The 27,846-nt window shown below is 38.6% G+C and overlaps 1 protein-coding gene across 5 annotated transcripts in view; it reads right to left on the reverse strand.

Moving 5' to 3' along the window:
* Nucleotides 1-518: 518 nt before the first annotated feature.
* The window catches only part of HS3ST5 (heparan sulfate-glucosamine 3-sulfotransferase 5), a 195,214-nt gene continuing 167,886 nt past the window's right edge, over nucleotides 519-27,846 (reverse strand). For 4 of the 5 annotated variants that reach the window (XM_063151030.1, XM_063151031.1, XM_063151032.1 and 1 more), the window contains 2 exons: nucleotides 9,098-9,236; nucleotides 520-4,506 (listed from right to left, as the gene is read on the reverse strand). In XM_063151030.1, the coding sequence (XP_063007100.1) occupies nucleotides 3,576-4,506; nucleotides 9,098-9,204 (1,038 nt within the window). In that variant the 5' untranslated portion in view covers nucleotides 9,205-9,236 and the 3' untranslated portion in view covers nucleotides 520-3,575. Of the gene's footprint in view, nucleotides 4,507-9,097; nucleotides 9,237-27,846 lie in introns of all 5 variants that reach the window. The other variant, XM_063151033.1, reaches the window with a different exon arrangement.

The raw sequence follows: 27,846 nt of genomic DNA on the forward strand, positions 1-27,846 counted from the left end.
AGTAAATATGTGCCCTGTAGTGTTTCCATACCCTGAGTTTGAGCAGTGGCTGGACTGGCTTGTTACACTGGGGTTCTCTTTCTTTATGGTCCGTACAACACTGAACCAATGGGCAGTACTCAATAAGAACTAAATGCTATAGAGAAATTTTTCACAGGGTCACAGCATATTTGAGGTTGGAAGGGAAATGGAACCCCCACTGCCCAAGCAGAAACACCCAAAACCAGCTGCCCAGGACAGTGTGCAAATGGTTTTTGAATATCTCCAGTGATGGAAAAGCTGCAACTTCTCTGGGCAACCCATGCCCGTGCTTTACCTGCACAGTATAAAAGTGTTTCCTGATGTTCAGATGATGGCCCTGTGTTTTTAGCTTATTGCCTTTTAAAAATCTTGGACTATTATAATGAAACATGTTGCTAAAAATTATGTGTCTTTTTTATTCGAAGAGGTTGTGGCAAAAAAAAGGGAAAAAATCCATTTACATAGGGTATATGCATTTCCCTCATATCTATTCCACTTTCCTAAAGAAAATGATATATAGCTGGTTAATGGTAAATGAATCTCTTATTTCCAATTATCAGTCCTTTATTTATCTATGTAATAATTTCCAAAAATACAATTTCAAATTCATCTCTGATAATCTGTTACGCTGCAAATTATTGTCCTATGTATTTTAAATAGCAGCTGGGACAATCTGATAAAAATACACAGAAATATTAGCTGTTTTAATCCTAACATTTACCGGAGCTGTGAGCCTTTAATTTTAGAGTACAAAAAATGGGAAAGATGCAATGTCTTTAGAGAACTTAAATGCCACAAGTTAACAGCTGCAACTTCATGTAGCTGTGCATCACTCTGAAATCATAATCTCAAGCTAAGAATGCACTTCCCAGACTGAACACTCATGATCAATTTGAATAGAAATTATTCACTCAGAATTTGGGAAGCAAAGCAAAAAGGTTGAAGTGAACTATTCAGAAATTGCTCCTGAACAGGAAAGTACAATAAGGTCAGGACTTCACAAACTGGTTATGAACACTGAGGCAAAATCCCCATTAACCCAGGAGAATGCTTTGGGTAATGTGTTGTATCTATATATTATGAATCAGTTTTGAAATTTTCTCTTCACTGGGTTGTGTCAAATAGACTTGACAACATTGCATTGAAGTCTTAGTGAAAGTGAATCAGACTCTTGCTCTTATAGTCTTCTTAATATACAATATAATGCCTTTGAACCCTCTTTCCTCCCCTGCTGTTCCTGACTATTCTTCTGTGCATTTTTGAACAGGATTTGTCAACCAGATTTGTCTAAGATATAGCCTAAATTTATCCACGTCTCATCAAAATTGCAAATGATAAGCTGGAGTTAAGCCAGTTGACTTTAACAGGAAAGTGCGTAGTCGTGCCTGGTAGATCACACTCTCTGTGACTCTTCTGATCAATGCAGAGAGATATTAATTTCAAATGCATATTTTGTGCTTGGAAGTAACTTTGACCTAACTAATTTTTCCCTTTCATTGAAAGTACATCTCAGCCTTCAGTCAGTTTGTAGCCAGGACCATGTGAAGTATCAACCAAGGTATCACCCAAAACTGCCTGGAATCTCTCTGCCCACCTGAAGACCATGAAAATGTTAAATTGGATAAAAACTCCCTGTTCAACACTATTAGATAAGTTAAATATCTATATTTTTTGTCTGGAAGTAGGCAAGATAAATGGCTCTTATACAGGGAAACAGTGAGTTGTATTGTAGCTACTGCAGAGAATTTCACATATGCTCTGCTGTGTTGTGCTGGCACGGCTGCGATGCAGCATGAAGAAAGAGCACATTGCTCACAGTGTTAGCACATATGATTAAAGATACAGCAAGACAAGAAGCAGTCTCTCGGAAGAGTTTTAAAAACCACTTATTTAGAAAAACCAATGCTTCCAAATCGCTGAACAAAATAAACAGCCCATGGGGAACACTTGATCTTATAATCTGAGCTACCAGCCACTTTGCTGCCATAGCCCAGAACATTCAGATGTTCTGGACACCTTCCAAAATTTTTGTCTCCATCAATCTCTAGATGGTGGTTTAAAGTGATTTTTTTTTTTTTTTTTCTTCACTTCTTTTGTTTTTTTTCTTCTTGTTTTAAAATATTTTTAAATTTGCTTTCATTGTTTTTTTCTTATGAATCTCTAAGAGCCATAAAACATATAATGCATGAAAATAATAATTTCCTGAACTAATTTCTTGTCACTTATTTAATGGCAACATGAGCTATATGTTTATCCCATTAATAACAATACTCTGATTGTTTTCTTCAGAGTAGACGCATGCATTACCAGATGAAAGCAAAGGTGTCACAACTGTTTTCTATGACTCCTGAAGCATCACCACCTTTTGGTAATGAAATCACCAAAACCTTTCTTCTGATTTTGTTCATCTGTCTGTTTTTTTGATTTTAATGGGGACTCTGCTTTTTTGATGTACCTGGTTACAGTAGGCTTTTGCAGTCATGCTTTAACCTCACGAGCCACTGCATTAATTTTTGCAAAGTGCCACAACAAAGAGCAGCAATGTTCTTTGAGGTGTGCATTACACCAGATTCCTAGAAGGGTGAGCTTTTTAACAAACTCTGCCTCGCCTCATGTATCACTTTCCTCAACAGTCTATAAACCAAGCTTACCTGAGCAAATCTCTCTCACACATACTTATGACCTAAGCTAAGGGACCACACTGACATACATCAAGCAAAGGTGAAAAGCCATTGCACATATAGGTAATTTTAATCCATTCCATTTTTAAATACCACAATAAATTTAATTTTCACAATAAATTAAATAGCCATATTCAGTTTACAAAATAGAATTACTTAGTGTGAAACCAGTATTTACAAACATTGTACACTATGTACACCATGTTTAGCTTTGCTGACGCACAAGTATAGAAGAAAAAATTATTTGACCTTTTCTTGACACATGATTGACATGCTACAAGTGACACTATGGTCCATACAATAAAACAATAGTGCAAACTCACCACAGGAACTCTAAAACAATGTAGTTTGTATGAGATAAGATATTCATTTAAAATAATAAGAAAATAGTACTATTCACTCTCATTGTAAAAATTCAGCACTCTGTTTAAAGTGTCAGTATTCCTTTAGCAATACACATACCAAATATAGCCTCAAGATTATGCTTTCTCACAGCTTTACAGAATTTTAACAAGAATTTTTATGGCATAAAATAATGTTCTGCTTAGATCAATAAGTATGTCACATAAACACTTCACTAAGCGAGAGGAACACTGACCCTTTTAACAGTGTCTGACTTTGTTTCCCTAAATACTTCCTTTCCCTTTATTATTATATCTTAAAAGATGCAACTATATTGACAGTAAATTTATGTTAGTTACTACTCTGTAGAAAAAATCGATCCCACCGTATATTTGGTCACACACTGCATTATGTACACGTATGCATGAAAAAAGTTACTTTGCTAGTCGTATCTATGAAAAGTGCATATTTCAGCGGAGGCATCCTATTGCATGCCTCAGGTGCAACAGAAAATGTTGTATGAAGTTTAGTTTAGGGCCAGTTAAATGTCCTCCCCGTGATCTGGTAAAATTTTTGATTAAAAGGATGGAAGAACTTGCGCAATTTGGTAATGACAGAGGTGTCCACCTCTGGATGGATGCGTCCCTTGCTACCCGCCAGGCACTTGTTAAAGACAATGTTAAATCGCAAGCAGTAAAACCCTCTGGTGGCATTGAAGTATAAATTGTACTGACTTATCCTTGGAGGAAGATTTAGGAACTTCTCAACCAGCTGGAGTTCTGGCAGTGGTTCTGTGATGAGCCGGTCTCCGTCCACAATATGAAACTGCTCGATTGGGAAGTATTTTAACCACCTCTCCAGATGTTTTGTGTAGATGCTGGTTCTCACTGCCTTGTACTTAGTGTTCACTTCACAGGTATTAGGATCAATCGCCAGCTTCTCAAATTTGTAGTAAGTTTTGTTCTTTCTTTCCTTGCCTTCCAGCACCTGAGTGTAATCAGAAATAGCTCTTGTGGTAGGTTCCCTGACAATGATCAATAATTTGATAGATGAGTTCATTTTGTAAATCCTTTCAGGTACTTCCTCGGTGATAAAATACGCGGGGCTTTTCTCAATTGTTATTTGATGAGGGTAAGAAAAAGGCATTTTTTTCCGGTACCACTCAATTCCCTTGGCATAGTTTTCATCATTGTCAAAGAAGTGAATCTCTTGAGAAGCTTTGACCACTGCGGGGTGAAGGTTCAGCATCTCCAGTAGTGCTCGGGTGCCTCCTTTCCGCACCCCAATGATAATGGCCTTGGGAAGCTGCTGAACCAGATTGTGCAGTCGGATTTGTTCCTTGGTGGCATTGCCCTTCCGAAATTCATGGAGCAGACCTCGCTTGAACTGCAGGGCTCGCAAGGGGATTTCGTCCTGGCCGCGGGGTCCAAAACGACCATCAATGGGGCAGAGGGGCTGCAGTCTGTAATCAAAATAAGAGGTACTTGTGAAAAAGAGGATATCTCTCAAGACAAGTTTTATGTACAAAGGAATCATGCTCTTGGGATCATATTCAAATGTAATGTGATGTGCCCATCTTTTAACTCTTATTTTATTATGCCAATGCTTAAATAATTTGCAATTTTTTTTTTATTATTCAATCTGGGTTTTTTTTTTTTTGCTCTGATTTAGCTGGGAAATTCCTAACTTGACCAATCTGCCCTTTGCCAGCATAGGAACTATGATTACTGTTCTTGGGTCTTCTTGAACCTTGCCTAAACTTCACATTCCTCATTATTTTGTGATGGTTTGGCAGTTTTTAAGGCATTCTAGGATGAATTATATTTGGACATTTTGATCTGAAAATCCAGTTGATTTAAGTAATCTCTTTCCCACATTTTTCTCATTCTAGCCTGAAGTCTTTCCATTGTGTTGATCCAGCAATGGCTTTTTTAATGGAGAGGAGGAAAAGGGATGAAAACCAGATTTCTAAGCATCACCTTTCAGTATTTTTCTTCCTCTTTAAAATATGCCCATTGTTTGTCTGCCAGTCAGAATCAGAAAGTTCAAGGTTCTGATCCAGACAAGATTAGCAAGGTACAAAAAGAATGGCAAGAAGTGTTTTTAAAAATGCATTTATTACATTGTTACATCAATGATTTTCTTATAATCACTCTTGTATTCTTCTGCTGAAGGGACTCCTCCCACTTATTTTGTGTTTTATTATTTCTTCTTTTGCAAGTGCATTTTTGTATTATTCTTTTATATTCAGCTACAATTATTTCCCCTCTTTTCCACTTTCTCATTCTTTGCTCTTGTATCTTGTATCCAAGAAGTGGTTCACTAAGAAAAATGTTAAAACTTTGCACAACCTTGAAAAAACTCTCATGTCCACTCTCTAATCAGCACTTTGGACATTTTACAGGCCAATGTTTCACTGAAGATTAGCTTGGTGTGTACAGAGAGCTTCCAAGGCACTACAAAAAATATTTTTACTAATTTTTTTGAGATATGCTCTCCGAATTTAAGGATATGTAAGAACAAAGGTTGCCTAGGCAATTTTAGTGTGAGCTTGCTGTGCACATATATTATGATACAGTTCTTAAATTACATAGCCACATGCTATTATTTTTCACAGGACCCCTGCCTTAGCCAGTATACCAGATGGGCAATGCTCATTAATAGCTGTTTAGGTATTCAGTATTTATTCTAGTTTCTCAGCATGTGGTCCCTCACTCATTTACTATATATTATTCAAACCCTGCTTTCAGGACATAATTATTTATTTCTTTGCAGGTTTTCCATCCATCACTGCTTGTTGGGGTCTCTAATTTGACACTGATTCTAGGACAATGGATGGTTGGGACAAAGTAAGTCTGATCTCCCTGGCTGACCTGTTAGCTGCTTCCTTGATTATCCAGATGCTGAGAGATATAGCCTGTCCAGACAGAGCCAGGGAAACAATCCATATGACATTGCTGGGTTCACATGAGCTCTAGCTAAGTCCTGCAGACTAATTAGAAAGTGTGATGAAAAGTGAGTTCCTGTTATCTCTTTTCTCAAGTGTCTAGCTTCTTCTATCCCTTTGCTCTCTGCCATCTACTGAAAAAGCCTGACTTGGTGGCAAAGACCAAGTTTTTTGTTGAATTGTTGAAATGCTGATGCAAACCAGCCCATATTGAGAAAAAAAAAAAGGAAGAAATATCTTAGCAATGCTACAGTTTGGTCAGACTGTGGTGTGGCTGGTGGGAGCCTTAATGCATCAGCAAAGTGGCAGTTAAAAGCATAAGAAACAGAAACTGCAATTGTTGTCTCTGTTCTCTTCCCTCTCCTTCTGTGTATTTGTTATTTGTTTTCAAGCAAAGAGGATTCCACAACAGCAGTTCCAGACCCATCTCAACTAATTTTATCTCTTGCTCAAAAAGACAGCTAGCACTGCCTTCAGTGTAACACAACAGCTTGTCAAACAGGGTGGTTTCCTTTGAAAATAAATAAATACTCAAGATATCCTCTAGCCTAGGGGAAAAGATTCAATGTTGTTAGAAGTCCTTCCTCAGCCTTTGTATTTCAGGCTCTTTTACTCTTTCCCCCTGATTCTACTCTCTCTAAACAATGAAAAAGTAACACTTAAAAGATCTTGCTGGTGGAAAGTAAAGGGCAGATCCTCATAGTTTAATCCAAGATGTAACTATTAACTCTTATATTGCAATGTGCTGATATTCTTAATTTTCTGAGTAACTTTCCCATTAAATAACAGTTCTCTGCTAAGAAAGAGTATATGGCACTTATTATATCACTGAGTTGCTCTCCCAAAACAGGCAATTTCTCAAGCTGCTACAGTAAAACTCTACAATAATTCTTCTTTAGAGAACCCACCATAAACCAATTAATCTCCAGGACCTGTATTTCTGAAAAGTTTCAAAACAGCTGGAGTAGGTCTGGGCAATCTTAATGAGCTGTCTCACCTGATCCAGAATACTTGCTAATTTTCTTCCAATGGAGGTGTCACAGCAGCAAAAGATTATAAGCCTGGTTCCAGCAGGAGTATTTTGTAGCATGGAAATCAGATGTGGAGGCCCCTGGCACTGCCAGTCAGGGAGTCAGGTAACTCAAAGACTAATCCAGACATGCTCAAAATTGCCATAGAATCTATTTGAGCTTCTACATGTGAAGCAGACCTGTGCTCTCAGGAGCTGAAGGAAGGTGGCCTCCCCTGGAGGGAAGTGCTCATCTTACCAGATTTTATGACTCAATGAATCATATAAACTAGTGGTAATTTCCCTTTGGGCCTGAGGAATCTCAAGACACTGCCATTGGAAAGCCTAATCTGAGGCTATTAAACATGAGCCACCCCCAGCTCACTTGTTCAAATTAGATCAGCATAAATTAAGCATAAATGAATCTGGATTTCTTCCTGAACAATTAGTTATTCCAAAGTCTGTTGAAGCCACTTAGCATCCTTTAACTGAGAGATTCAACAATGATCAGGCAGAAGAATATTTCCAGTTAATTCATCTGTGCCTTGTCCTTTCTAGTACTTCTTTCTCTCTCTATTTCATAACAAGTCCATACACAGGACTTCTTTTTAGCAGTGTGGTATGCTTCACTCTGGGTAAAGCAAGAGAACAAAACTGAATTTTACTGCCATTGGCAACACTATGTATGAAACCAGCGGAATTCATTGCCGCAGGAGGTCAGCGAGTCAAATACTGTGGCGAGATAATTTTATAGCCATCAGTAAATTCTGTAGATGTGCAAGCATAGATAATAGGAGAAGGTTAATTAGACTTCATGCCTCTGAGCATAAAATATACTTTTGCAGGGACCAGTAAGGATTTCTGCCTCCATTTACAGAATCACATTAGTCTCAGTGAAATTTCTACTTCTGAAGTATCAGAGATGGTTTGACCATCAGGGGAAAGAAGTTCCAGGGCTTAATTTGCAATGCACTTGATCCTAGCTGAGTACATGGTCTCCTTCTTCTGGAGTGGATTTGAGGAGTGGAAGAAGGCACCCAGTGACTGCCAATGGAGCCCACTGTTACCTAGCAGTGGACCACAGGTAGCAGTTTTCACTTTTCCAAGCACCACATATTCACACAGCATTGTGTGACTGTTTTGAAACCACCTAATATGTTGCATCATTAAAAAGAAGGACAAGAATACAGCATTAACACTTGCAAACTGTCTACCTGATTCTGGAAATCGTGTAGGTTTTTTACATTCATGTTTCTAAATCAGCTTTTTTTCTTTTCTTTGTTGTTGTTGTTGTTGTTGTTGTTTTTAATATGTTGTGAATTTGTGTAGCACCTACCACAGCAGTCCCAGGCCATTTCAAAGCTGACAGGAGCAGCAGTGTCAGTGCAGGTAGCACTACTGTTGCACTGTCAAAAACCAGTCAAAAGTCAGCCTGGTCAGAAGTGCCAAGCACTCTTTGATTTTCTCTACTGTGCTTTCTACTGCTCTCCAGGAAATCATTTGCAGAGAAAACCCACTTATTTAGCACATTCAGCTACAGAAAATACCAGCTAATTAACATAGTTAAAATTCTCAAACCCTGAAGCAATCTTTCAAATGAAATAGTATTCAAAATTTGACGAGCTGCTCTGCAGGCTCATACTTAATTTTAACTACCACTGCAGCACATTAATTGCTTGCTCACAAATTTAGAAAAGGAGATGTATAAATACATCATAACTGTTTTGCTGAAACTAGAGGTCAACACACAGATGTACACAGGCAAAATGAGCTACTGTAATGACATTTTTACTGGATGCTAGTTTGTTTCTTCTCTGAAAACAAGTGTCAGTGTGTTCAGAATACAAATGGACAAACAGAAAAACTTTGACAGGGATGACTGTGACTATTTTCCTACTCTCTTCTCCAAAGGGTAGGAATAAATAGTGAAAACCACATTAAAATAGCCAGTCTTTCTGTCTTCCTGTACAAGTAGACTCTAAGAAAAAAAAAAAAGCAAACCAAAAAACAGAGCATGAAAACAATCAAACCCTTGAAGCAGAAACTCAGACAATCTTAGCCCATTCTACACAAGAGAGCAGCTACTTAATGACTTACCTATCCAAACTCCCAACTCTGGCAACTAGATATAGGAGACTTCCAATAGCAAGGCTGCCTAGCACAAAGAGCTTCTGTCTCAGCAACGCCTGCTGTTTGAATAGCATGGCCCTCCATCAATCTTCAGGACTTCTTCAGTCTGCAGAGACAAGAACACATAAAATACTCATCAGAAAGCATAGTATGTGCAGGGTAGTGTTTAATCAGGTGCTGCAGCTGATTAGGCCACACTTGAAAATCTTTGCAAAACTGCAAAATAAGTAGTTAAACAACGTACTTTTGTTTTTGGTTTTTTTTTTTTTTTTTTTTGCTACTGTTTTTCAGTCCCACATGGCAATGTATGTGGAGTAGGATGGTAATTCTGGAAGTGACTGTTGGATAGCCACAATGAAGGTCTTTACTGTAGAAGCTCATACTATAATAAGAAATCTTGTTAGGTACATATGTTTAGATTTTAAACCTTTTGGAATCAGACAGAATTAGATTTCAACAGAGATTTAAATGCCTTGATGTGAAGTAAAGCTACAGTAACCAGGAGTTAGGCTTGCAGATCCTGTGTACAGTTTATGGAAGCACATTTACTCTGTCTCTATGATTATTAGAGTGTATGCTGGAGAGAAATCAAAAAAAGATATCTTGATCCATGCCAGCAAGTCAACTGTGACAGAACTGGGAAACAGGTAGCTGGAGTGGGCACAATAATGTTTTTTCAGCATTAGTGTATTCTATCAGCTGTGTCTGTGCTGGGCATCATCTGATCTGTTCTGTGGAGAGCCATTTAAGCTCCTCACCTGCATGACACCAGCCTTGACTGTCACCTCAAGACCTGCTGGGACACAAACTGTCACCTTGGAATCAAGCATGCCTACATCTCCAGTTTTTAGCAATAGCAAAGCATATATTTTAATTTCTTTTTCTGATGTACTCAAATACTATAGTTATCGAAGCGGTGAGGAGTAAAAAGACATGACCTTATGCCAAGAGAATTTAACCAGGAGGTTCCCAGCCAGGGTAGAAAGAAGTGCTGAGTAAAACTATCTTCAGTTTGACTCTTCCTCAAACATTACATTTATGTTCTGGGCTGGATTATGTGTGTGATCTGTGAAGATCTCTTTACGGGACTCAGACCTGGATTCCTAATACATTCTTACATGAACTGAGGAGAAAGATCAGCTCCTCCTTTCAGAGAACAGTCAAAGATGACATGGTTCTTTATTCTGTACCAGTTCTGAGCTTTCTTGTAGACATGCAGGAGAATTAAGTTTCAATCCTCTCACTGTTTCACAAGGGGTAAAGCCATACCATCTACCTACCTACCTAAAAAAATGGCTTCATCATGAAATGGTGCAAAAATCATAAATATAAATTGTAATCACTGAAATATTGATCAAAAGTCTCATTCCCTTTATCAGGGAATATTTACTGTATTATGTAGTAGTTTGAACAAAAACTTTTTTCCCAAATTTTGTCTGGACTTATTATGAGCAATTTTTGATGTCAAGTTTCTTAGGTTTTACTCCAGAGAAGTTTCTTTTGCAGCACATTTTCTTCTTTTCCAGCCTTGGGATTTACATAAAGCAAGAGTGGGATACATTATTATAAGCATGAAACTATATACAGAGGCAGAATTTTCAGTAAGATTGCAAGGTTTGACTGGCCATTCCTAAACACAGCCTGAAAACATTTCTTTCCATTTCTGGAAACATCTTTTTCCATTTCTGTTCATGATGTTAAATTTTTGGCCCAGAAATCTCTCTTTAGAATCCAGGATATAGTCACGGAGATAATACAAGCTGGAAACCCTTCCCAGCAGGCAGCAGTCATGTAGCCTGCCTGCCCCAGTGCTGGCTGGTTTAAAGGTGCAGATGCAGATCATTCCAAACTGGTTTTCTTCAAGTGTGGTTGAAAAGCCATTCTGAAGTACATTTATTTTACTGTTATAGAGAAAGCTTTCTAATTACAACCCACCATCTCTTGATAAAAGAGCCATGCAACGCTGAAATTCTGATCTGACTTGGTCTCTAAAGCACTTCTGCTGCAATAACAACTCCTTTTACACTCAGGTCACAGATCAGGATAACCTATCATGCAGGATAACTAATCATACAGAATATATTGGAATATATTGTTTTTTATGTAGGTAAAAGCAACTCTATCATAAGAATTCTTAGATAAGATCTTTAGTGCAACAAGATTAATATAAAACACAGAGTAAAAGGAGTTTGCAATGTAAATAGAGAGAAAGAAGAAGTGTTACCATCCTTTAAGAAATACATGAGAAGCAGAAGTACAGAGAGATTAAGTGGTTTTTCTCAAGAAAACCTGTAGCACCAGTGAGATTAAGTCTGAAATAATTCCTTTCTGGTGCTTTAACTACATGGTAAACTTTTGCCTATTTGTAATATACTTTTTTTTTCCATAAAAATCATGCATAAATTAGGAATCCTGTACATTGAGCAAGGCAGAAAATATGTAGCCAAAGTTGAACTATTAAGAAAAATGCACAAATGCTGAACCTCTGTGTTGATATGTTACTGCTAATTACTCTTTTAACTATTTAGCTTAAAAAGATGAAAGAGAAGGACATGAAGAAGGGGATGAATTTTCATAGGTACCAAGTTTTAAGTATTTCAGTGTTGCTCCCTCCAAATGAAGGTTTCACTTCAGTGCTACAGCAATGAACTTTGTCTCTCAGAAAACATATATATATACATTAAACTAAAGTTGTTTCCATATGTTCTCCTTTGTACAGGCTCTTGGAGCCCACCTCGGTCCTGCCTGCAAGCCTTAGTGAGGCTGTGGAGGTCATCAGGCCACAACAAAATCAAATTAATGACAAGCTGTTTCCTGAAATATGTTCTACAAGGCCTCATGACTTCAATATTAGTGTTTGAAATTAGAGTCAATACAAAAAACAATCAACCAACCAAACCACAAAACAAACACAAACAAAGCAAATCAAACAAATCCACCAACTAAAAAAAAGTCCAAACCAGTTCCAGTTTTATATTTGCACGTGCCTAAGTACAGAAAACTTTCCCACAGAAGGAAAAGTATTAGGCACACACTAGAAACGTAAAGATGGCATTATTTATTTGTTTGTTTCATTTTTGTTTTCATTTTTAGCATGTAATTTAAAGGCCATGGAAGGAGTTTTATTCCAGAGAGATGATTTCAATAAAACTTTCCCTAGATGTTAAATTTTTCTTGAAAAAAACATAGAAAAATTATATCTTGACTCCAGAAAAGGCTACACCTTTCAATGGATGTACTGAGACAGCTCTGTGTGCCAGAGGAGAGGACTGAAAAAACATTTCTATTTAAGACACAGAGTTAATACAACCAGAATGTGATTAAGGTGAAGCTCCCTAAGGCGAAAATGTTGCTGGAGACTAACACAGCAACACTTAAATGAAATGGAAAGAAGAAATGAAAAGAAAGAAATTAAAATTCTGGGAAGTATTATCAGGTGTATAAAGTTTTCTGTTAGGAATGCATACTTTTAAACTTTACAAGAAGCTGGAAGGCAAGATAAAATATAATCCAAAGTGACAAGACTTTTAGCAGTTATTTGAGGCAAATAAGGGTGTTTTTAAAAAATTTTGCTCTCTTTTAGGGACAAGAGCTGAACTGTCACAAAAGTTGCTGACCAGTGGGAGGGGGGTTGGGAGAAAGCTGCAGGCAGAACTTTCCCAGTAGCTGGATGCTGAATGTGGAGCCTCCCACCCAAAGAGATGACAAGACACTGTTGCACAGCTCCAGTGGGCTTACATTAGAAATATCTGTCTTGGACAATTTAGTTAAATATGCATACAAGAGAGTTCATTCCTGGCTATCTGAGAGAGTCACAATGCACAAAGAGCAACACAAATTACTGAATGCATGATTTATATAAATGTGTGAAGCATCACGTAGATTTAAAAATGTAGTTTGTAAATCCTGTGTAAATGAAAAGTAAAATGTGGTTTGTGATTTCAGATGTACATCTGATCTGAAGTGTTAGACTATCATGATACAGTTCAATAAAGAAACATTAGAAAGTAGCCTTACCAGTGTGTTGATGTGAATGCCTCATTTAACCCCTTTCCCTACATTCCCATTTTGCTGGGGAGAGGACCAAGGTTATTGAGTGAATTGCCAAGAGAAGACAGTACAGTTATACAGAACTCTGATGATAATAATAACTGAAAAATAGATAGACTGTTCATGACAAGATTAAGGGATCATGTATAAAGGTAGATAGTGGGTATGCAGGACAAATAGTGTAAATTTTTTGTGAGCTGTTGTAAAAGTTAGTTTTTGGTTCAAGTTAGGGGAAAGTCAAACGAGTAGGAGAAAACTGGAGAAGAAGCATACTAGTAATGATGGCATTACTGATAAAAATCTGAATTGTGCAGAAGCACAGAAAAGAGAATATGCTGCCATCACCACTTCCAAATAAACAGACAATGAAACAAGAAATTGCCAGGAACTTGTTTCCAAATGATCAAAGGGAAATTTTTTGGACACATAGAGCAGACATGAGAAGATGTTATAGATAAATGAATAGCATGTGGTTGATTATGGATGGAAGGATAAGAAACAGCAACAACAACAACATCCTTTCTTTTTGCAAACAGGCTGAAGAGATACAGTCCTGATAGAGTTAAGTGATTAATCAAAATGAAGTACAAGACAAAGGCAAATATGCACAAAGGAGGCTGGAAAAATAATAAATAGGTTGTAGTTTTTATTAGTATTTATTGTTTGGTGTGGTTTTTTTATTATTATTATTTTTCACACCAGCAGGGGTCAGCTGTTGACCAACAAATATTTGTTGTCGTACACTGCAGAAAGATCTTTTGAATTTGTAGGAGATTTAAATACAGTGACAGGAAACAAGTCAGGGAACTTATCACTGGGAACGTTTGCATTATGTCTCTTGAATGTTAACTACAGTTTCTTCCATTTCTCACTGTCACTAACATTCATACAAATCAAGCACCTGGAGTTTTTCTGGGGTGTGAAATCATATGGTGATTGGGAAAGGAGGGAATTTGTGCCTCAAACTGTGTGCACTCTCACCAGCTCATGATCTTAGTCATGGTCTGCCTGGAAGAGCCAGTCGTGTTACTGCTCCTGCTTCTCCTCCAGGTCCTCCCCACTCGCTGTTCTCTGTCTCACTGCTGAGGAAGGTCTGGGCTAGCAGCAAGGAAAAGACACAGTGCTGCTGTGCTTTTTCCCCTGTAGCCTATGCTTCGGTGGCTTCCTTAATTGCAACGGAACTATTGCAACACGTGAACAGTATTAAAGAACTAGAATGATCATGATAAAACAGAACATGATTTTTCATTAGAGAGAGGATTTTTCATTCCTAATAGCATGGAATAGTCTAAGAAGGGACAAAATGCTTCAATTTTTTGACACAGTAAAATGAAATGGATAATGGGAACTGAAAGAATTGAAAATACCATATATTTTAGGGAATGATAAAGTGCTGACCCTGCAGAAAAGGAACTTGGATTTTTTTTAATATTTTCCTTAATGGTTCATATTTTAATATGAAAAAGAAATTTAATTCTCATGAGTAATTAGAGTTTTCAATTTTTTATCTATAGCATAAGACTGAAATGGGATGAAGTAAGATTAATGCACACTTGCTTGACTCAGGTTTCAAATAAAGAAAAGAAGGAAGTATAACATGGAAGAAGTTCACAGATTCATATAAGTGTCCCTGTGTAGACCTCGGCTTTTCTTCTCATGACTCATATTGACTGAAAGAGTGGAGAAGAAAATGCCAGCAAAGCTGACGGAAAACAATAAATAATGCAGATAAACTCCAACATAAACATTTCCTATCCTGTTATGCCACACCTGTGACAATAACCTAAAATACTCTTTTTTTTTTTGGTCAGCTACTGTAGATTTTGAGATTTAGGATTTAGGACTGTCTTTAAGCTCCCTTTGAAGCCAGTTCTTTGTGTAAAGAAGTGGTTAAAGCCTTTCTCCAGAAAAGCTCCTAGACTCTGAGACCACCCAAAAAATCAGCATCTGCATATGGATACTAGATAAGAAAACATATGTTCATTTATGTTCATTTCTCAGAAGTCAGCACACTATCAGTGCTGAAAGAGTATTTGTATCTCATAATCCCCCATCGGGGCTGGCTTGGATAGCCAGATATCTGTGTTCTCTTGAGTCTATGGAGTGGTAATGACTATTTATTTAGTCCACTGCCCACAGGACATTTCACTCCAGACACGTTGGAGACTCATCTACCCATAACTGTGCTATCTCCAGGAAGCTGCTGTGTCAAGTGACAACAGTACAGAAGGCCATAACCGGCTCTGACCGGTTCCCTTTTTTTTTTTTTTTTTTTTCCTTTTGCATCTCACTGAAAGACATTGAGCAATATGGTGTTGGGAAGAGAGAAACAACTCCAAAAGCATGCTATTGACTTTGTGATGGCCTGTGCCAAACAGATCTGCTGCCAGATTGTCAGAGCAGCTAGGAATCTCAGGCGCTTTGATGCCCTTGAGGTCTCAGGCACATCTGCTCAGGAAAGCTGCCTTATTGCACCCGAGCCGCCGAGGCGGGCGGCCGCGTTCTGCTCGACGATGGCTGGCTTGCCACGATCCACACTTAGCTACAGCGCTCCAGGAACATTTCCAAGCACATAGATCTTAATAGGACTTCATTAGTCCAAAATACAGATGCCTGTCTCCTTGCCAGCATCCTGAGTATATTACCTAATACTGCTCTTCATAGAGTGTGAGATTAATCTGATAGGGTTGGCTCTTTTCTTCGGATTAATGGTACTTCCCCACCTATTTCCCTCCTCTTCTTCTGAAGTGATCACCTTCCTGACATGATCACCTTCCTTGTCTGCTCCGTTTCTCAGGAATGGTGGAGCTGATGACACTAAGGTAGAATACCTGTGGAAATTCAGTTATGGTTGTACAGAGATTATAACACATAACAATTTCACAGTTTTTTTAAAAGAAAATACCAGCCTTGTTTCTTCAAGATGGCACTAAATCAACTGCAACCAAAAGGAACAATAATACAGGAAAAAAGAAGTTGAGGGAAAAATTCAGTGACATGGAATAGGGAAGCATGATTGCAAAAGTTATAGGAGAAATCATAAAGAGAGGCCAATACTAGTGTAATGTTAGGAATAAGCAGTTTGCTTTTCAGCTCTGGGAAAGTCTTAGAGAAGAAGATTATGAGTCTTCTGAGAAAAAAGTAAGCAAGTAGGTATCCAGAGCTTTCTTATTTAGTCCTTCCTTCAGGGTACAGTCCTCATCATGAACAGTTTCACTGCATTGAACAGGATAAGGCAGAGAGTTATTGCTTAATATGATTTAGTGTGAAATAAAATTACCTTTTGTCACATACCAGTAATTTTGACATGTTCTTTTTCACTAAGAATCATGTCCACAGATTTGCTCCTTTTTTTTTCCTTGGAAAAATTACCCTTTCCTAAATAATATCACATCTGAAATAAGACATATGAAAGGTTGTTTGAATGTTTCCTAATTAACTGACTCTGACAGATAATTTAAATTAAATTTCTCTTAGATATAGGGCAAAATATATGTGGCCTTCTGCAGCTTTTTGCAGCTCTGTTTTCTGGTGACTTACTTTCAGAAAAGCAGCAAAACTGAATTAAATTCGGAACATTAATAGGAGTCAAAAGCATTGATGGGAAACTAACAGAAAAACCTAACTGAGCTGCAAATATATTTTGACAGTACACTGCATTTACAGTAAATCCATCTCAGTAGATTTTTGCTCCTGGCTTTTACTCCCAGTGAGAAAAAATATCATTGCATGAGAGTACCACCTAAGCCTCTGTGCAGCTCATATCTTTATATTGTACACTTACTCATCTCTTTTCTCCTATCCAAACTCATATTCTGAACTATCCCATTGCTGATGAATAGACATCACGCTGTCTAATATGGAGCACCTACACTTGTTCTGATCAGTAGCATCTGTCATTTGCTCAGACCCTTAATTGAAACATGATCAGCTCAGACTGCTCTCTGTAATCTCATATGCAGACTAAATTTCATAACTTCTTTGTCATAATTGTCCCAAAGATTCAGTCCATTACCCACCTATATAACTCTAAGTTTTTCCTGTGTGCTCCCTTCACCATTTTATCCCAACTACTGCAGTGGTCTTTTCTCTGCCCTTGAACAATGTAACTGTGCTTTGTTCATATCCATTCTGAACAGAGCTGCTAAGGCCATTCTTCCATTCCAGCTCTCTCAATACACCACTTCTGTCCAGGCACACTTTTACCACCTTCCCATTTTCTCTGTCATACCTTTCTGTCTATTTCTGTGTCTGGATATCCCATGGGGCTTCTGCTGGGAGAACAGGGACAAACAGAATTTAAAAAACTTGACCCTGAAGATCATTGTTTTTCAGAATGCAAAGTCTCAGTGCTTCCCCTGTAAGCCCTGACCACAACACTTCAATCTGAAGTGCTGACAATTTTAATGTGGAAATCTAAGTGAAAACATTAATGACAGTTTAGACAAGAACTTGTTAGTGTGCCTCAGTGAGAGAGGCAGAACTATTAACAGCTTTTTCTGAAAATGAAAGAGCTGGGATTTTCTGCTGTGCAGGTGTTCTAAGGGACAACCTGTGATAGATCACAGATCATTTGGGTGGAAAAGAAAGGGAAAACAAGAAGAAACAGCTTTTACAGTGCTATGATGTTACAGACCTGCCCAGTGCTGAAGAGCTCCCCATAAATGAGCTCTCTGCTTACTAGGCAGTCCTCTTGTTCTGGCATGGCCTGTTTATTCATTTTCCTCCCCTTGGGCAGCCTGAACTGTAGTTTTGGTCTCCGTTCACTCTCTTACATGTACTCAGACTGGCAAATATGCCAGTCTGCTTCATGGTTTTAAATTCTAAAAAAAGAACATAAAAAGTCAACCAAAACATCTTTGCACATACTTTACTGACAGGTTTCGGGCTCAAGCAAATGCCAGCAGAGAGGTATGTGCTTCTGATCTTTGCTGGCCCTCACACCAGGAAAATTATTGAAGGGCTGCTCCTCTGCTGGCATGAGATGCCTCCTCTCTCTGTCTCTTTCCGAGCAACTTCTTAGAGATTACTTTTCAGCATACTATTATGATCCTTATACCGATTTCATGTTAATGCAGCTTGATTGTCTTGATGAACTTAATTCAACTTGGGCTTCATGGAACAGAGAGGACGTAGTCCTTTCTTTGTGGGTGCTTGTGGCTTAGCATCACTTTCCTAGAAATGCATTTTTTAAAATTGATTTTGATTTTTTCCCTAACCCATCATAACCACATGGACTGTTCATATTTTTGGATATAGACATATTTTGTCTGCATGGTAAAATATGCTAGAAATGCTGCCACTAGAAGAGGCTGTCACTTGATTGCCAAATAGTTACTGGTGAATCAGTGAAAGAGACAGAAGGCATGGATCTATCTTGATGGAAAACTCATGTAGTTTACCCAGGAACTTGAAATAACTGGCCTATGCAGTTCACATTTGTAATAGTAATTAGTCAAGGAATCTCTGGCTTGGCTTTGCTCCTGATGCTCCTTTACAGAACCTACAACTTTTGGGATCAAGGGAAGACTAAGGCCTCAACCCTGACTATTAAGTCCAAATATGGAAAACTGTAAAATTACAGTACAAATTGCAACAACTGTAAAATTACAGTACAGTACTTCACAATTAAAATTGTCTTGATTGGGTGAGAATCAACCCAAAATATCTCAGCACGTTGTCTACTTGGCTGTGAAACATACAAGACACTACCTCATGCTCTAAAGGACCTTATATTTAAAGGAACAGGACCTTATATGTAAAGAAAGGACCTTGTACATAAAGAAACTGCCATATAAGTATACAATAAAGTTAAACTAGTTCTGTTTGTGCATGAAAGCATAGTTCCTAAAGGGTCCTGATTACAAATTTTACAGCTATCATAGTGAGTGACATCTTATGGATGTCTCAACAGATGGAAGAGTTGATCTAATAATGAAGAAAACAATACTCACAAATAATTTATTTGTCATTTAGTGGAGAAAAAGAAGAGTGAATAATTTATATGGTCAATATTATTCAATCATCAATAGAACTAGTAGAATAATTTATAAATTTACTTATGAATAATTCATTCATCAATTGATGGCAGGAGAAAATTAATGAAGTAAACAACATTCACATAACAACAGGCTCTCAGAGGCAGACAGGACAGGCAGGGAGGTGTCACTGTCATACCTTCTGAAGAATCTCTTTGCCCAGGATTTCTCTCCTGCGAAGCTCAGAAGTCTCAGAGAAAAAGGAAAGCAATATTATCTCATTTGCTTCTCCTGTGTTTTGCTGCTTTGGAATGTGGTTGGAGATTGTTTATCCAATATGTGAATTGTTTTTACTCACTGACCAATCACAGTCAGGCTGTGTCGGCACTCTGGAAGGAGTCACGAGTTTTCATTAGTATCTTGTTAAGCCTGCTGTAGGTATCCTTTCTCTATTCTTTAGTACAGTTTTAGTGTAGCTTTCTTTCGTGTACTATAATTTAGTATCATAGAAGAATAAACTAGCCTTCTAAGAACATGGAGTCAGATTCATCTTTCCTGCCACAGGGGACCCCAGAAAATACCACAGGAGACCCCAGAAAATACCATAGGGAGGAGTGGGAGAATGAATCCCTTTTGTTGGGCTCAGAGCACAGGGGATAATCAGAGGGCAGCTTCCCCTCAGTCACTTCTGCAGCTTGCTGGTAGCAGTGACCTTCTTTCTCATTTACCCACCTCCAGAACAATAGATCTGCAGAGGTGCCCTGAGAGCACCGTGTGGTTTCTTTATGTGTTTGGTGATGGTGGGAAGCCGCGTGGAAATTCCTGCTCTGGTGTTCCACCACGTCTGCTGTGATGGCTCAGGGCAGACACTGCTTGCTCTGACATATGGCAGCAGAGGCTGGGGGCCTCTCAGCCTCCCAGCAGCTTGGAACTTGTCATGCAGCTGAGAAATGTGCTGGGCTCTGCTTGTTTACTTGGAGTAGGAGGCAAAGGGTTTCCCTCAGGAAGCCACAGGACGCTATCATCTGGTTTTGGTTAAAAAATTAAAACTCCAAGGAATCTTTTAGAAAGCAATATTGGTTGTGTAACTTAATTGTTCTGTGTATAAAATCTGTTACAAATTGCTGACATGCCGAGTTGAAATCAACCCTTTTCAACTGGATATGCCTGCCCTATCTCTTCAGAATGTGACTTCACATTGCTGCGACCATCAAAATCTTTTCAAGGCAAATCTTATCTGAACGTAACTTTTAGATTTCTTTAACTTAGAAACATATTTCCAATGTGGCTGTAGGTGGGGGAGGTTTTATTCTGTATAATTCATCCAGAAACATCCCACTGCCTTCTGATAGCATTCACTAGTTTGCTCTGAGTTTGCTCTGCTGCCATTGAATGAATCCCTAAGAAATCCAGTCTGAACATTAACCAACAGCCACAACAGAATAATTTTAAAACAAATCACCTGGAAATGGATTTTTGTGTTATAATTTCACATTGCAATAGCTGTCATAAAAATATAAATATAAAGTAAACATAAGGATGTGAGTAGAAGGCTTTTTTTCTGTTCTCAATGTGCTAAGTTTAATGGCAAATATATGTGCAGTTTGGGATGAGAACAGATGCCCTTTATGAATAGACTAAGTGGAGGAATCAGCTGGTTTATGTTCTCCTCTCAACTCTCACCAGGATTTTTCCACTCTGTTCCTTTGTTAGCTATAAACTGTAACTACTGAAAATCAAAAAATGAGGGAAAGTTTATGAATTATACACAGTCACAGTGTATTAGTCCTCCATGCTCATCCTCCTGGGAGACACTGGAGGAAAAGCTTTGAGCAATTTCCAAATTTTCAAATGTGTTCTCTATGTCTTTATCTCATTCAGTTTTTGATATGGTGCATAAATTATTTATTTGGACTACCATTATTTTGTTAGCTTGTGTTGTCCTCTGGCACCATATCTGCAGAATGATACTCATTTTGCATTTGCAACGACTAAACTTAAAAGAAATCAGTTCATTCTTCCTCTATTCAGTTCTCATTCTTCAAAATGATTTGAGAAGGACTGAGATGTGGACAGAATTCTTTTTGACCTTGAATCCTCATTACTGTTTTCGTCCTGCCATTTCACAAGAGGATGTAAACAAAGCTAATTTAAGAAATATTTCTATTTTCTTCTCTGCCTCTGCCATAGAAGAAGGAATAGGAAACAAATTCTTTAACACCATTAGATCTCAGTGAATTATGTGCTTTGCTAGGTAAATTCAAAGAAGGTTCTTTTTTTATATATTAGAAGTCTGTTACCTTTGAGTTAATTTTTGAGGCTGTCTCATAACTTCCCAGTTGCAATAACATCTGAATGGAACACCTTCTCAATTACTTCCCCTACCATGTATAAAACAGAGACTAGTCCTTCTTCACACCCAAATGTACAATATGTTCTTAAGCAAATGTTTGTTATTATTGAATTCCTCCTTTGTTATTCCCATAACACACTTACATTCTTTCCTGCCATCTCTTACCCTGCTCTGCTGATATAATTACCAGGTAGCAGGCTACCAGGGAAATTCCCATTTAACAATTTATATAGGTAGCTTTACAGGTAAAAAAATGTGATAATACACTGGAGCCAGATCATAGCTTAGCCTGGTGGAAAACTTTGTCCTCACTCTTTGATATAAGAGCAAACTCAATTACACCAGTCAAAAATAATTTTACTTTACACTGGAGTTCATCCCTTTCCTGCTCCTTCTCAGGGCTCCTTGACTGAAGCCCTCTTGCAAAAAAGGGAGATGTTCTAGTGGGAGTGGGCTGGTGATAATTTTTGTCCAGCTGTGCAAAACAGGACCTGGTGATATCTGGTCAATAGTTCCAGTCTGTGAGGAGGTAACCACACTGAACATCTGGCTGGGAGACACTTGATGGAGCTGCCTGTGCTTCAGGGCAGTGGCACATCCCCACCTGGGCTCCTGTCAGGATGGAGGATGGATGGCAGTGCCACAACTCCTTCCCCTGTGCTGACAGCCACTCAGGCAAACAATCTGCCTCCTGGCATCTCTGCAACAGGGCCCATTTTGTGCAAACACAAGATCACAGCCTAGAAAAAGGAAACGATGTTACAGCATTACCTAACTCTATTTTGCTAATGTCAGCTGCAGATTAATTCACTGATGTCTTTCAAATTTCTGTCCTCTCTGCAGGTTCACTTTAATCCTTAAGTCTTTGAAGATGCTTCTCTCGGAACCCTATGAACATTCCTGCTGCTAACTAACCACTTTGCTTGTTTCTAACTATATTTGTGGGGGTTGTGTGCATTAATATACTAACGCCCTGTATTACTTTCTTGGGTAATCCTCATTCTTGAGAATGGCAGGCACTTTTCTGTGTTTGGTTAAATTTAATGTATTTAATAGTTCTGCAGTACAGATCACAACTAAGAATCCAAGCACGTGTGATGATGTCAGTGTCCATGCTGTTATTATCAGCAGAACCAGACTTTTGGAGAGTGTGCAATAAGATAAAACATCTCTTACCTCCAGGTTAATGGTCCTAATGCTGTCTATTTAATAGTTGCCTGACAGACTGTATTTGCAGATGTCTTTGAGTTGTATTAGGTGAGGGAAGGAAGTCACTAAATTCTATTTTATAAAGCATATGTATGTAGTAAGTAAATAAAAGTACTGTGGAGTTGAAGTGTAATATATACACTTTTGTCCTTCCTCTTTGTGTTTGTAGAAGGTTTTTTTTTCCCCTAGAAGTTAGTTTTTTGTCTCTAACAGTTGCTGTTTCAGTACCCTCACCAACTAAGCTAGCAGAAAACAAGCCAAAATAGTATCAACAGCAGCAGATTTATCAAACTATCCCATATCAGAGGAGCCATTCCCATGGTGCTGCTGTGACTCCTGGAGCAAGGCATTCAGGCAATGCCTGAATCAGTCCTGCTGATTCCCTGCTATGGGGTGACTGCTCCCTGCTGCTCTCTGCTTCTCCCCAGTTTCCTGCTGATAGGAAGCCTGTCCTATGGAGAAGATGGGAGACTCCTGCTCAATCCACCCATGCTCCTGGGCCACCAGGGACGAGCCATACAGCTGGTAAGACCCAGGGAGACGGCATTTCCCTGCACCTGCCCACCTTGAGATCCCTAGGGGCTCCCTGTGCTATTCATATCCACAGTTCACGGATTTCTACATGGACTCCTAGGCTAGTATTACATAAAACTGGCACTAAGTCTCATTCTGCCTGACTTATCCCAAAAGGTGCCATTCCACATCAGTTTACACAGTGCCCAACTTCAGGCTTTATTCACGCTGCTGTGTGAAGAGCAGAGCTGACTAAAAAGATACCAGCACTCCATGTACATTCACACTCTTTATCCTAAACACTCACAGCTCTAGTAAGGTCTATTAGAGAAACCAGATGTATGAACGTTTTTGCACCCTTTGATGTGCCAGGCAAAAAAAAAAAAAAAAAAAGGAAAAAAAAGGAAAAAAAGGAAAAAAAGAGGAAAAAACAATCTCTTTTATCTCTAGGAATGTGAACAGTTTTTGTCCATCTATGAAAATATCAAAACTTGCTTTGAAATTAAGTCTGTAAGCTGAATATTATTGAAATACTAAAAAGTGACTAGCATTTAGTCTGCAGTGTAAATGTAAAAGGAAGAAAAATTGAGCCATTGCTCCATTGTCTCCAGCCAGTGAGAGATGGGTCTGCATCCTGCTGAGCATCCTGCTCCTTCCAAGGTCACTGAAGGGGCCAGCCCTGGCACACAGAGCCTCTGCAAATGCTATATCTGTTGTTGCAGCCTCTGTAAAGATATAAATGTTACACAACAAGAACAGCTGCTGGGCTTATCCCTTGAACAAACAGAAGATAATGCAATTGAGTTTGCTTTTGGCCAAGAAAGGTCTGGCTTAATGCTTTAGACAGAAATGTGAATCAGATATTTCACACCAGTTTAACACCTGGAATTCTACAGTAGGCTCTAGCCACTACGCTGCTGCATTCCTACACATTTCCCCTGCAGTGCCCCAGTGTCCAAGCCTTGAGAGCTGCAATGCTGTGAGAATGCTGCAACCTCTCCTGCTTGTAAATGTGTTTCAGGTTGCAGCTTTGAAAAGACAAACTCGTTCCACTGGCAACTTCTTCCTTATTCTTCGTTTGTTCAGGATAACCATTTTATTCTACCAAAGCCTTCCCTTGCCAGCTAACAGGAGTAATGGAGCTGAGACCTCTGCTGTGACTCAGAGTGCTTTGAGCTGTACCAACCATCTGCCTTATAGGAAGGCAGATCTGTTTCAAATTCCCATAGAAGAACAATACTATTATTACTGCTAATTAATAGTAGGCAAGGACACAAACCCATTCCAGATCAAATTAAGTTCCAATCAAAAAAGTCAGCTGTGATTTCTAATTGATTGCATTTTAAAATCAATCAGTTGGGTTCTGTGTGTTTTCTTCACAAAATTCAACAGCTTACTGATGCTTGTCTTTTTAGGGGGGCTGAGATTCAAGTGGAACTGAGGTTTCTTTTTCTTAAAGTGGAATTGACTTTTTAAATGGAAGATCTATTTTAATTAAAATTTTGCAGTGAGATTTGTCAAGCTCAAGTTTCTCTGGAAGTTTATTATGAAGCTATGTGGAAAGAAAGATGCTCTATGTATTTATCTCTCCCAAAAGGCCAGCTGAAGTTAAAATGAACCTCTGTGCCTGCTAGCACATACAGACCCCATGGGCCTCCTAAATTCCTGCTCAGCCAAGGCTGCTTCACACCGAGAAAAGAAAATTTCATCACCTCTCTTCATGATGGCAGATTAAGTTTTCCCTGGTTCCCTCTCTTTGAGAATCAGGCTCCAACATAACATTTATGGGTGCTAAAGAGCCGAGAGGGTTGATCAAATTTTAAACCAATAACATCAGCACTCCAGTCAAATGAGGCATGATACAGTTGAGTTGGCTCACCCCCATCCCTTCTGTGTGTTATATTAATAGTTTAATTTAGTGCTTCTGGCTTTCCTCTCACCAGCATTCAGGGAATAGTTGTTGAATAGCAGTTACCTGCAATTGCCCATGAACATTCAGAAGTAGGAGGAGGGGCATTCTATGGAGCACCTTGATCCAGACTGTGACATTGACAGTCTTGGGAATACCTAATATTATTGGAGTTAAATCTTTGATGCTACAGGGGAAAGCTATTAGAAAAATCTAAGTCCCCAAATTCCTGGACTCTGGGTAGATTATGACTGTATTTCAGAAAGGTAACTAAAGAAAGAATATAATGTGGAATAAGCACTTTGTATCATGAAGGATGAAGGAATAAATTCCAAATGATAACGACCATGGATCAGAGGAAGTCTGATGACATATGACATACGTATGACATACAACAGCAATGCAGGTAAACAAGTCACTGAGTGAGCCTTTGGAAAAACAGGTCAGTATTGAGCCAATCATTCATCAATATGGAATAACCATAAAAGTGATGGGGTTCAGTATCAGAACACAAAGATTTTGGTTAAAGACACGTTATATTAGTAAAGAAGCCCCAAACAAACAAGTCTACATTTCACTGAGACTGAAAAATCAAATTTATGTCTTGAGCAGAACCAATATCAAACCCTTTGGGACTTAGCTAATGTAAAGAGTATCTTACACTGGTATGTACAATAATGGAGAGGTCACATTACCTGGGACCCTGGACAGATGTTTCTGTCCACAATGTAAATTTTATTTTCTTATCATTATTCTTCATGTTGTCAAAACACAGTTGGAGTTGCTGGAGAATCAATGTATATCTCCTTTTTGTTATTTCCTTCTAAATAGGAGGAAGGACAGAAACTGGCTTTGGTGTGGTATGTTTCAGTGTTACTAACCAGGTGAACACTGTGAGTTGGAGGCCATGCTTCTGAGGGACACTACAGTGCAGACATTCTCTAACTTCAGTGCAGGTCCAAGACTCACCCTCCAGAATGTGATTTTCCTCTCTGAAGAGCATACTTGTCAGTCAATAAGTGCTCTTCTCAACCCTTGCTTTTAGGAGAAGTGGAAAACTCATTATATTCTTCTTGCACTCTCTCTGTTTTCTTTAACTAAATCATATTTGCCACTGTAAAAGACCTATTGATTAATTTAATAGATCTTTTGCTCTCTCTACAGATTAACATCTTTTTATCTTACTTTTTTGGTGCAGTCTTCACTTCAGTCTATTTAAGTACTCAGAAAGCTTTATAGCATTTTTAAACTCTTCATGCTTTTGTCCCTTAGGTATCACCCTGGACAGGGGTGAAATCACACAAGCACTCAGCAACCACCAGCCACAAACAGGGCCCTTCCCCCCTAGGGTGGTGTCTGGTGCAAAGATGACAAGTGCCAAAAGCACTTGTCACTCAGAGAGCTGACATCAGGACTGCCGGGCTAAAAGTTGACTCCAAACCCCATCGGGGATGAATAAGAATACATAAATTTTTCTTCTTTTTATAGCAGAAAAAATTCTGACTCCTCAGCTCTCATCTCTTCTTTGTCTAGAGCTTTTGGAAGTCAGTCTGGGTGTGAAGCTGCAATAAAACCTGAGGACTTCAGCAGAGGCAAGGGGGAGACAACTAATATACCAGTGTGATAATGTGGTGACTACAGAGTCAGGGTAGGAAAAGCAGGATGCAATGCTTAATGATGCAAGTGTCTCCTCAGTCAGTGCCCTAAATGTGAAAAGCCTCACCAAATAATTTCATAGAGACAGAAATCTTACTTCAGAGCCACACTGTAGAAAGTTACTTTCTTCCAGATATTAGTCTTAAACCGTGACCTCGCAGTGTGCACTGTTCCCACTGAACTGAATATTTAATCTTTCTCACAAATTTCCCATCTGCATAGAGCAATTTGTTTGTTGATATTTAGACATGATTGACATAATTCGACAATCTGGCTTATTAGCCTGCTTTGTAACTATGTAAAATGCTGACAATGATTATCCCAGTTGACTGAGGACATGCTTCCTGTGACAGAGTAAACAAATGCAGCAAAGGAGGCTTTTTTCCAAATGATTGCTCCAACCCCCTAATGAGACTGCTAACTTATTTCATCAGGGTTGCACTACGCCAAGCGTCTTAATGAATCCTCAAGTCACAAAGCTCCGTTTCCTGAGCCCGAGGTACAGCAGCTAGAATTGTATGCCTGTGGACTTTTCTCCTGTCTTTAGCTGCTTGCTGCATTGTAATGAACCTATTTATTATACAGCCTGCAAAAAAGACATTTCTTTTATAAAAAAAAAGTATTTCGGAGACTTAGTTTCAAAACCTACCAAACTCCTTAGAGGAGTGCTTCCTCCCATAAATCAGTGCCTCTTAATGGAAAGAACATGATGAAAGAATGAGTAATGGTTGGTAAAAAAATAAGGATAAATCAACCTGATCATTAACCTGCTTGCACAGTAAATTCTCTGTGCTCTGAAGGCCAGGATTTAAGACAGTTCCTCTAAATCAAAGGATTCTTATGAATCCTCTTCTGTAGCTCCCTTCTATAAGTTATGTTTGAGTAGTGAATGACCATGTGTAGGGGATGTTTCTCAGGTGTTCATAAATATCAGCACTGATTTATTTGAATAAAATAACACATGGTGTTCCCAGGGGAAAAAATCATTACTTTAGTTTTGGTGCATCTAATTACAGTAAGTCTATCATCCTCACCATCTCTTCTGACT

The sequence above is a fragment of the Melospiza melodia genome, chromosome 3, assembly GCF_035770615.1.
Source record: "Melospiza melodia melodia isolate bMelMel2 chromosome 3, bMelMel2.pri, whole genome shotgun sequence".
Classification (NCBI taxonomy): domain Eukaryota; kingdom Metazoa; phylum Chordata; class Aves; order Passeriformes; family Passerellidae; genus Melospiza; species Melospiza melodia.